Source organism: Leptodactylus fuscus, chromosome 8 (assembly GCF_031893055.1).
Source record: "Leptodactylus fuscus isolate aLepFus1 chromosome 8, aLepFus1.hap2, whole genome shotgun sequence".
Lineage (NCBI taxonomy): Eukaryota > Metazoa > Chordata > Amphibia > Anura > Leptodactylidae > Leptodactylus > Leptodactylus fuscus.
This window is the reverse complement of record NC_134272.1, coordinates 42028071-42039766: the sequence shown is the minus strand read 5'-3', so window position 1 is coordinate 42039766 and position 11696 is coordinate 42028071. Positions and strand designations below refer to the sequence as shown.

General features: G+C 44.6%; 1 protein-coding gene across 2 annotated transcripts in view; it reads left to right on the top strand.

Annotated features, from left to right (window-relative positions):
• The window catches only part of LOC142217007 (actin-related protein 2/3 complex subunit 1A-A), a 248285-nt gene that overhangs the window by 228406 nt on the left and 8183 nt on the right, over positions 1-11696 (top strand). The window contains exons 2-5 of one of the 2 annotated variants that reach the window (XM_075285161.1): positions 7241-7288; positions 8928-9025; positions 9850-9954; positions 10611-10833. In XM_075285161.1, coding sequence (XP_075141262.1) covers positions 8962-9025; positions 9850-9954; positions 10611-10833 — 392 coding nt within the window. In that variant the 5' untranslated portion in view covers positions 7241-7288; positions 8928-8961. Of the gene's footprint in view, positions 1-7180; positions 7289-8927; positions 9026-9849; positions 9955-10610; positions 10834-11696 lie in introns of those variants that run through there. The other variant, XM_075285160.1, reaches the window with a different exon arrangement.

The following is an 11696-nucleotide window of genomic DNA, read 5'->3' as shown; positions in this document are numbered from 1 at the left end:
CCTCCCCCTCTCCCCATAACTTGGATACCCCATGATCTGTATACAAGGAATGGATCTTCCACCGATGGAGATTGAGGCCTGGGGGACAGGCAAGCACTTATGTTTATGGACCAACTAGCAGTGGTACGAAATAATGATAGTCACAGAACACCCCCTTTAAAATGGTTACCATGACTACATCAGGTGGACCCCTAATGCTGGTAAAAATAGTTAGTGCTGCAACAATGTGCTGCAAGCTTTCCAGCAGTAAATCCACTACAATGTACAGGAACATTATGCAGGGACACTTACTACTGAGAGTTGAGGACATGATAAAAAAACCAAAAACAAACATTAGATAAAACATCAATCAATTAACAGTGCCACCTATGGTCTGTGGAGAACACATTATATATAAATCACAAATTCATAAAAATCTGAATAAGTATAGACCATACTTATATACCTCAGACTAAACATTATCCACAAAACAAATGATTCAGCTATCACACCTCTTACCCACACAACACACCAGTACACCCAGAACTATACACTCCTACCTGGGCCTACGCCTTATAAAACTAAGAGGGTGTGGCTATTGCTTCAGGAAAACACAACACCTGCCAAAGGAGGGGAAAAAAAGCTGTGCCATTACTTGCTGCAGCTTCACAATCATGTTATGCTGGGGAGAGTTTCCAAATGTGGATTCCTGTGGGGTCAATTTACTTAATACTTTAATAATGGCAAACTTTGGACTTTCCACAACCCCCTTTATATTATGAAGTAAAAGGAGATATTTTGCAATGACTCTTTTACCCTGTCAAAGAAGGCTCCACCACAAGGCCTAAGATTATACTCACATCACTGTGGGGGGGAAATAAGCATGAAATATTGATAAGGTCCTCTTTAACCCCTTCCTGACATCCACCGTAATAGTACGGCGCATGCCGGGTGTGTAACTATTGCGACCGCCCGGGAGCTTTAAGCAGTAGACAACCGGCGCTAATGTCTCCGATCGGTCCCCGGACCGATCGGAGGCATTAACCCCTCTGGCGCCATGGTCAAAGGCGCCAGAGGCGCCATTTTCCCAGCAGCGCATGGGCGCCGCCATTTTGCTGGTACCTGGAGTGAAGTCAAAAATTAAAATCAAAAATATCCTCTAGCGGGAAGGGGTTAAAAAAGCAGAAAAGGTGAAAGTGCACTCCAGACCATGGGCAGCATAAAAGTGCCCATCAGGTTAAAATGCATTAGAAGGAGGCAATTGTGCTTTTTTTTTTTTTTTTTTTTTTTTTGGGGGGGGGGGGGTGTTGCCAAAAAGGGGCAAAAAACAGATGGCTTAACCCCGTCCAGGGACGAGTATTTTTCAATTTTCATTTTTGAATCCCTCCCCTTCCAAACCCCATAACGTTTTTATTTTTCCACTCTCAAAGCCATTTGAGGTCTTAATGGTTGCGGGACAAATTGTTCTTCATGATGCTACCATTTATTATTCTGTACAATGTACTGGTAAGCTAGAAAAAAATTCAGAATGGGGTGGATTTGAAGAAAAAGTGCATTCATGCGACTTTCTTACGGCTATATGGGGCTCACAATCTACATTAAAAAAAGAAAAAAACAAAACTGTGACAAAAAAAAGCTGTGGTTCCGCAACCTGGGGCCTTAGCCTAAGGGTGCATTCACACTGAGTAAACGCTAGCTTATTCTGAACGTAAAACACGTTCAGAATAAGCGGCGTCTAAAGCAGCTCCATTCATTTCTATGGGAGCCGGGATACGAGTGCTCCCCATAGAAATGAATGGGCTGCTTCTTTCACTCCGTGCAGTCCCATTGAAGTGAATGGGGAGTGCCGGCGTGTACGCTCCGGCATGAGCAGAGCTTGCCGTATACGCCGGCACTCCCCATTCACTTCAATGGGACTGCACGGAGTGAAAGAAGCAGCCCATTCATTTCTATGGGGAGCGCTCGTATCCCCGCTCCCATAGAAATGAATGGAGCTGCTTTAGACGCCGCTTATTCTGAACGTGTTTTACGTTCAGAATAAGCTAGCGTTTACTCAGTGTGAATTCACCCTAAGAGAGGATTTTCTGGATGCCATGTTGTTTTTGCAGGGCTCTGGAGTTGCCAGTAAATTAGAATTCCCCAGAAGTTACCCCATTTTATAGGAGCATTTTTAGAGTATCTACAAATGTGACACGACGTCCAAAAACAAACAATGTAAATCAGTGGTCCAAAGCACATAGCGCTCCTTGACATCTGCACCCTGCTGTGTGCCCAAACAGCAGTTTATGCCCACATGTATGACACTGGCATACCAATAACAATGCCGTATGTGGGTATAAACTGCTGTTTGGCCACAGCCGGGCACAGAAGGTAAGAAACACTATTTTGGTTTTTGGACATCATGCCACTTTTGCAGAGCCCCTGAATTGGCAGTAAAGTAGAACCTATAGACACATAACCACACTTTGAAAACTACACCCTTCAGGGCATATATCAAGGGGGTAGTGAGCATTTTTAACCCTTGTGTACTGCATTCATTTAATTTCCAGAAATGAATTCACAGCTGATAATGAGAAGTGAAAATTGCAATTTTTCCATAGATTCACCATTATAGTGTTGTGCCCAACTAGTGTCAGCAGAGAAGCACACTCTAAAAACTGTTGAAGAGGACCTTTCACCTCCTGGGACACATGCGGTTTTATATACTGCTAGAAAGACGACAGTGCGCTGAATTCAGCGCACTATTGGCTTTCATGTTCTGTGCCCTCGGTGAAGAGCTATCGGTACTGGCACCGTAGCTCTTCACTGTCAGCAGGGCATTTCTGACAGTCAGCCAGGAACGCCATTCCTCACAGTAGTGTCTTTTGTGCAGTACTGTGAGAGTGGTGAGTAACATCTCCCTCCCCTCCTGATAGTACTCGTCCATAGACGAGTACTGGGATGGTGTTCTTCACTGCTCAACATCATCGCTGGGCAGTAAGGAACGCTCCCTCTCACAGTACAGCGAAATAGACGTTACTGTGAGGAAGGGCGTGTTTCCGCAGTGTGTGGCAAGCCTGGCTGGGGCCCCACGGACCAGAAACGCCGCAATTTGCCCGCAGTGGAAAGACCGGGGGAAAAATCGCGGCGTTATACAGTATCAGCAAAGTGGATGAGATTCATGCGAATCCCATGCCCACTTTGTGTTAAAATGCGCAACGCAAACACGCTGCGATTTCCAAATCCGGCGCAGTATTAGAAATCGCAGCATCTTAATTATATCTACGGAAATGCCAGCGGCTTTCCTGTAGATATAATGGTAATAGAAAGTCTGCAGAGGAAAACTCCATGAACTTTCTGTTCAAAGCTCTGCGGAAAGAACCGTGATTCATCCCCGCCACGGTTGTTCCTGCAATGCTTTAGTGCAACGTTTCTGGTGAGGCCTTAGATTCAGGCTGAATTCACACTGGGTTTTTTGGACCGGATTTTGACAAGGAAGCCACCTCAGAAACCGGCTCAAAAAACCACCTCCCATTGACTTCGTTGGGAGCCGTTCACTTCCTTCTTCCGCGAGCGAGAAAAAGAAGCGAACTGCCCTTTCTTGCACAGAAGTCTGCGGCGAAGCAATCCCTCCCGACTAGGCCATTTGGGCCTAATCTGGAGTGGAATGCCGTGACTGTTGGAATTCTGTGACAGTCGCGGCTAGCCGCGGGAGGCATTTTTTGGTCCGGATTCTGAGGCGGATTCCCACATCAAAATCCAGTCCAAAAAACCCTGTGTGAATTCATCCTTAGGGGGCATTCACACGGAGTAAAGTGACGCTGATTCTGCCATGATAACTCGCGGCAGAATCAGCAGTGAAAAAAAACTCCCATTGACTCCAATGAGTTCCGTTTTCTGCACGGAACACATTGAAATCAGCGCAGAATCGTGGAAGAATCAGTGCCACTTTACTCTGTGTGAATGCCCCCTCAGCCTTAGGGCTCGTTCACACGGTGTAATGTCCCGCGAGATTTGGCACGTGTACGCCGCGTGACCCTTTTCGTGCCGTACACGCTCCCATTCATTTCAATGGGAGCGGGGATCGTATGCGCCGCGCTAGTTTGCGGCCGTGCATTTATTCACGGCCGCAAACTAGCGCGGCGCATACGATCCCCGCTCCCATTGAAATGAATGGGAGCGTGTACGGCACGCAAAGGGTCACGCGGCGTACACGTGCCAAATCTCGCGGGACGTTACACCGTGTGAACGAGCCCTTATATTGTTTTTTATGCATTACTAGTTTTGCAGAACAAAAACCCATTTGGGGAAAGAAATCAATTATTCTTGCATCACCATCTTCTGAGATGTGTAGCAATTTTTTTTTTGGTTGACAGAGTTGGGTGAGGGCTTATTTTTTGTGGGACGATCTTTACATTTTTGTTGGTACTATTTTGGGGTACATATGACTTTTTGATCACTTTATATAGCATTTTTTTAAGGCGGGAAAATAATCATTTTTGTTCAACATTTTTTTTATATGACCCACTAGGAGGCCTGAACCAGCGGTGCACTGATCACAGGTTCAGCTGTATAGATTGTCAGGTATAGACAGGACAGGGATTGGGTGAAATGTAAACTTTATTCATGACTTTGTGTATATGTTGTGTAAGTGTTTGGTGCGACTTTTTTTTTGGCGCTGCGACCTGGACAATGGTAAACGTCTGATTCACAGCACCAATAAACTTCCTGGTTATGTTCAGGGGGTGTAACATAAAAATACCCCACTAGTAAAGCTTACATATCTTGCACGGACATTAGCAGCAGACACTAGCTGTGTCCGTGATATTTTTCATTCATTTCAATGGCGATCAGATGTGTTGTTTTACACTCCGTGCCTGTCCTTAAGTGTCCATTCGTAAAGATGTCCGACTTTTCAAGCGGACCGAAAAAACCTACATGTCGGGTTTTGCTGTTCACTTGAAAAGTCGGACATCTTTACGAATGGACACTTAAGGACAGGCACGGAGTGTAAAACAACGCACCTGATCGCCATTGAAATGAATGAAAAATGTCACAGACACAGCTAGTGTCCGCTTCTAATGTCCGTGCAAGATTTGGAACGGACATTAGCAATTAGCAACGGACAATGACAGTAGTGTGAACGCTCCCTTATGTACAGAGTCTGATTGTTTCTCTGTCTCTGTCTGCTGGACTGCTTGTGCCCCCTCCTTTTCCTGTTACAGTTCGCAAATTGCTTGCTTAGACAGGAGGTGGGGGGGACTTTAGAGCTCTATATCTTTGGACTGCATCCACATATCTTGATGCTTTAAAATGCATTTTAAAGAGGAGAATCTCATCTTTATAATGATGCCAAGAACTTGATGATTGAACTTACAGTTTTTGAGCGATTTACTGTTGAAACACTGTAGGGAATTGAGATCTGGAGTTGGATCTCAATGCCAAATAGCGTTTTCAACAGTGAATCGCTCCAAAACTGTAAGTTCAATCATCAAGTTCTTGGCATCATTTTAATGATGAGATTCTCCTCTTTAAAATGCATTTGAAAGCATCAAGATATTTTGATGCAGTCCAGAGATATCGGCATTAGTAGGAAGGACGTAGTAACTATATCCTCGGCTACTGTGGTGCCATCTTGGGACGAGGACGTAGAGCTACGTGCTTGGCAGTGAAAGGGTTAAAGGATTTATCCATGTTTCCAATATTGATAGCCTGTCCCTAGGATATGCTTTCAATATTACATCTGCGATGATACAACAGCCAGGACCTCTGCAGATCATCTTTTTCAGGACAGAGCTGCACACAGGTAATGGTAACATTTACAGGAGCCACGCTGTTCACTTGCCATACAAGGTGTAGCAGTAGATATAGATAGTGCACATGGTATAGTGGGTGAGCAGCAAGGCTCCCGACATGTTATTACTAGAACTGAGCGAGTACTATTCGAAACTCCCATTTCGGATAGCACGCACCCATAGGAATGAATGGACGCATAATATCATGTGAGGAAATGTGGGAGCGGGGATAGAGGAGGGTTAAATTTTGGGGATTCTAATTATATTATGGAAGGGTTTACATTAGAAATTGTGATAGGCCTGTCTGAAAAGATGTGTCTTTAGTTTGAGCTTGAAGCTGCAGAAATTGGGAGTTAATCTGATTGTCGGGGATAAAGCATTGCAGAGAAGTGGTGCAACTTGGGAGAAATCTTGTATACGAGTGTGGGAGGTTCTGATAATAGAGGATGTAAGTGTTAGGTCATTGAGTGAGCGGAGAGCACGGGTTGGGCGGTAGACAGAGATGAGGGAGGAAATGTAGGGAGGTGCGGCATTATGGAGAGCCTTGTGGATGAGAGTGATAACTTTATATTTTATTCTATAATGAATAGGCAGCCAATGTAGTGACTGGCACAGACCCGAGGCATTGCTGTAGTGTCTGGGCTGATAGATGAGCCTGGCCGCTGCATTCAGAATAGATTGTAGAGGGGAGAGTTTAGTGAGGGGAAGACCGATTAGTAAGGAATTACAGTAGTCAAGGCGAGAATGAATCAGAGAAACAATAAGTGTCTTTAATATATCTCTGGTAAGGAAAGGGTGTATCCTGGAGATGTTTTTGAGGTGGAGGTGACCAGAGATGAGCGAACACTGTTCGGATCAGCTGATCCGAACAGCACGCTCCCATAGAAATGAATGGAAGCACCTGTGACACTGACTTTGCCGGCGGCCGCTGGCGTCACAGGTGCTTCCATTCTTTTCTATGGGAGTGTGCTGTTCGGATTGGCTGATCCGAACAGTGTTCGCTTATCTTTAGAGGTGACATGAACGTGCGAGTGATTCAACATGAGGGGTGCGTCAAACATGACCCCGAGGCAGCGCTAGGAGTTATAGTAAGGCCGCAATGGATATATCAGGGACAGATCTATTAGATGGTGGAAACAGTAGTAGTTCAGAGAGATTTAGTTTATCAAATTTGATTTTAACTTGGCATATGTGTTGTCCGAAGTGTAACATGACACTATTTTTGTTCAATTTTAATGACTATATTTTTAAGGACTAAGTTCGAAGTTGGTTAGACCCAGCCGACGCTACAGGTAAGGACATCGTGTTTTATGTCATTCCACAGGCTTATTACATGTCTGTTATTACACCGCTCCTACGCGCTCGCTGTTTCCTCTCCTGAGCATGCGCAGATTAATCATCGGCTTTGCCCAGTACACGGCCCCGCCCGGCTGTACGCATGCGCAGTGCTGCTCTCCTAGTCTCTGTGGTCTCCATTCCATTCCATTGCTTGGTTCGCGTTGACTGACCAGAGTCCGCGAATCATTTTCGCCCGGGTAAGTGGCACACTGGGCAGTGGTACAGGGGATGGCACGGTACAGCCTTCTATGAGGGAGGCCTGGGGCACGTACCACGATAACAAAGTCTTTGGTTTTATAAATAGCCGCGGATGAGGAAGAAGGGCCGTGGCTGCTGCAGTTTCCGGGTTCTTTCAAAATGGACCTGTCACGTTCTCAAACTAGGCAGAGTTCATTCAGAGGTGGTCTGGCGGTACCGCAGGGAGGGGGTGAGATGGCGGGTGTGTGGTGCTGCTAGCACTGATCTTTCATAAGATCTGCCATGTACTCCAGCACCTGAAGGACCACAACTACCAGCAGTCCTTCCCTACATACCCTGAGCACTAGAGCAGGCTTATCTGATTCACACCTGCACTACATTATTAAAGGCCATTAAACGAGTTTTAGCTCACCAAAATCAGATCATTGTGGCCAGACATAAGGCATCCCTGCCCATCTGCTGTGTAAGGGGGCAGTGGCCCCTTCATTATATACCAGGCCCACCAGTGTACACTGGATAACGGCTGTTTCTTGTAGTGATGCTCAATCTCATCCACTTGAATGGCCATGGGCGACAGAAAGGCAATATGATCAATGAACTTGATGTGCCAGACCCCAAAACAGGCTGCAAGCTGATTGAGAGAAGTGCCAAGTGTCAAACCCACCAATCTGATGTAGATGACCAGTCATAGCTATCGGCTATGATTATTCAAAGGTGCTTTTCCACTAATAGTATCTATCCCCTATCAATAAGTGATAGCCATCAATAAGCCATTACTACCTTCATAAGGGAATATTCCTGAGTGCCCCATGTGAATGGAGCAGTGATATGCATGCTCGGCCATTACTACATTCATAAGGGAATATTCCTGAGTGCCCCATGTGAATGGAGCAGTGATATGCATGCTCGGCCATTACTACATTCATGCCTTTGGGACTTCTAGGCTGTGGCACTCTGTCAGTCCTATTTACGTTTTTGTAGCGTTGGGAAACAAGCATGTACACCACCAATCCATTCACATGGGGCACTCAAGCACCCTTGTTCTTGAGTCTCAGCAATCAAACAATTGGCAAAAATCCCCTGGACAGGGAATATATGCTTTCAGTAGGAAAAACCCTTTAAATATTGATGACCTATGCCTAAAATAAATCATCAATATCAGATGGTGGGGATCTGACTTTTGGCACCCTGCCAGTCAGCTTTTTGAAGAGGAAATGGTGCTTGGACAAGCTTGCAGGCTCTTATAGGGGTCTAATACATACCTTTGAAACAGCTGATCAGCAGGGGTGCCAGATGTTTGATCCTCACATGATGAGGATGAGTCCAACTGCTTAACCTTTGTGGAAAGATACTTTTCCCTATCCTGTGAATAGGGTATAAGTGTTATGAGCAGATAAACTCCTTTAGGCCAGGGCCCCACATAGCACAAACGCTGCAAGTTTGCCTTGGCGTTTTACAGTTATTGTAAAATGAATGGGATTCTAGCAAAAAATATCCACAGCAGACATGCTGCGATTTCAAAAACTGTTGTGTTTTAAAAAAACAGTGTTTTCTTATCAGTAACCCACTTATTCATATTATTAATGGTAACAGATATGGTTGTGACTAATAATACATATATTTTTTTTCTGTTTTCAGTTTAGTTGGTTTCTCCTCTGAAAAGCAAACCAGAATGTCTCTTCACCAGTTCTTGCTTGAACCCATCAGCTGCCATGCTTGGAATAAAGATCGTACTCGTAAGTGGCAGCCTTTTGTTTTCTTTGTTTTCTTTTCATGGTTACATCGCGATTTCTTCCGCAAAGTGGGCATGGGATTCGCATGAATCCCATCCACTTTGCCTGCACTGTAAAACGCCACGAAATCGCGGCATTTATATCCCGTGGGGCCCCGGCCTTAGACTAAGGCCCCATGTTGCAGATATGCAGCATTTTTTGCTCTGAAACAGCCAGTGTCAGAGTGCAGAATCACACCCCTTGCCTACCCCTGCCCCCTACCCCCTTGCAGATTTTGATTTTTCTTTTGTTTTCCATTCCTATTCAAGCCAAACCTGGCTTTGGCTAAAAAAAAAAAAAAAAACGCGGCAAAATCTGCAACAAAAAACACTTTATTTCTGCAATGGAGGTCCTGAGCCTAATGATGATCTGTCTCAAAATGCCATACATCATTTGATTACAGCCCTCATAAGGTTAACCTTTAACCTCCAAGTGGATGGTAACCTTTCACTTTTTCAGAGAAAAATGATGTATGTCATTTAGCACTTTGTACTTCATGGCAGACACTGTTTAAATATGTACGATGTCTTTAGAGGAGTTGTCTCGCCACGACCACTCAGGAGTATCTTTAATTACCCATTAGGCTGTATTGATGTCATAATGGGATGGTCCCCTGGCTGTTTTTGAGCAAGTGACAACCTATAGATTACAAAATGCAATACTTTCACAGCTTAGCGATAGGTTTTAAAAGCTAGTTCTGTATCATCTAAAATAAAGTTCATCTTGTTGCAACAATTCCTTTTTATCAAGATAATTCAATAATTATTTTCTTTTTATAATCTTCACAGAAATTGCATTAAGTCCTAATAACCATGAGGTGCATATCTACAAACAAAATGGAAACCAGTGGGTGAAAGTTCATGAGTTGAAGGAGCATAATGGACACATTACAGGTAAGGTGAATTGTCAGCTTTAGAAGTATATAGCAATAATTGATCACTAAGCTGAGAACACCAGATTTTATGACTCCTGCTGATCAGCTGTTTGAAGAGGCCACAGTGTTCGGAGGAGGGCTGTGACCTCTTCACTGCTTGCAGTTATATAGCAGCTGTGCTTGGTATTGTGGTGCAGCCCATTCACTTCAGCGGGACTGAGCCTCTATCAGTCCAGGTGACAAATTAACGTGATGTCACATGGCATAGCAAGTGTCACTGCCACTTAAAAACAGCTGATCTGCTGGGCCCAAGATGTTGGACACCTGCTGATCTTCAATTGTTGAGCTAGCCTAAGGATAGTTCAATAGTTAATAAGTCACGATAATACCCCTGTTTGGTCCTCTTGAGATGGTGGTCACAGGCTTTAATTTGGAGCTGTACTTAAAGAGTACCTTTAACGTCCTCATCAACGAATGGTGCTAGATACCACAAGAAAGCTGACACCGTGTGCGTGAAAAGAAGACGTGAAAGGTCTTCCTTAACAGATGTATTCACTCCATACATGTGAATTTAGTTGTTTCAAAAGAGTGGCACAGTTTCAGTAACCTATCCTACAAGTCTGCCACATGTAAATTTACCCTCAAAATCATTTTTTTACTGCTTTATTTCTCTAGGTATTGATTGGGCTCCTAAAAGTGATCGTATAGTGACTTGTGGAGCTGATCGTAATGCATACGTCTGGAGCCAAAAGGATGGAGTGTGGAAACCTACACTTGTTATCCTACGTATAAACCGAGCAGCAACTTTTGTCAAGTGGTCTCCTTTGGAAAATAAGTTTGCTGTTGGAAGTGGAGCGAGACTGATATCTGTTTGTTACTTTGAGTCTGAAAATGACTGGTAAGCATATTATTTTATGACTTTTCATTCTAAACTTCCCATAATGCATACATTAGCATCTTCCTTTGTGTCATTAAAGTCACTGGCCTAAGAGTAACCACACCTTCACATCACATGCCTAATTTAAAGAGGACCCCCATGTAATAAATCAGGGGTGGGCAATTAATTTTCCCATGGGGCCACATAAGAAATTGAAACTATTCTAGAGGGCCATGCGTCTGTGGCAAATTTAGCTCCACCTACTTCTATGATGACTCCGCCCATTCTCAATAATCTTTTCATGTGTCCCCCACCAAGTATAATCCTCTTACAGTCACCCGTACATTATATACCCCCACATTATAATGTTCCCTTCCAACTGTCCCACAGTATTAAGTCCCTCTCCTAGTGTGCCAGTTTAAACTGGTGAAAACTAGAGGGGGACTTTAAACTTGGGCAGCTGGAAGCAACAATTAAACCGTAGGGGTAGCTGGAGGGTGACATTAAACTGGGGGCAACTAGAGGTAGACAGGTCCCCCTCCAGCTACCTGCACGGTTTAATGCGCCCTCCAGTTGTCCCCAGTTTAATGTCCACCAAGTTTAAGTGCCCCCTTCATCTACCCCCAGTTTCATGTGCTCCCCTCCATTTCTCTACCAGTTTCATATTCCCCTCCATCTCTCCCCCAGTTTCATGTCCCCCCCTCCATCTCAGCACCAGTATAACATTCCCCCTCCATCTCTTCCCCCAGTATAACATTCCCCCTCCATCTCTGCCCACAGTATAACAATCCCCCTCCATATCTGCCCCCAGTATAACATTCCCCCTCCATCTCTTCCCCCAGTATAACATTCCCCCTCCATCTCTTCCCCCAGTATAACATTCC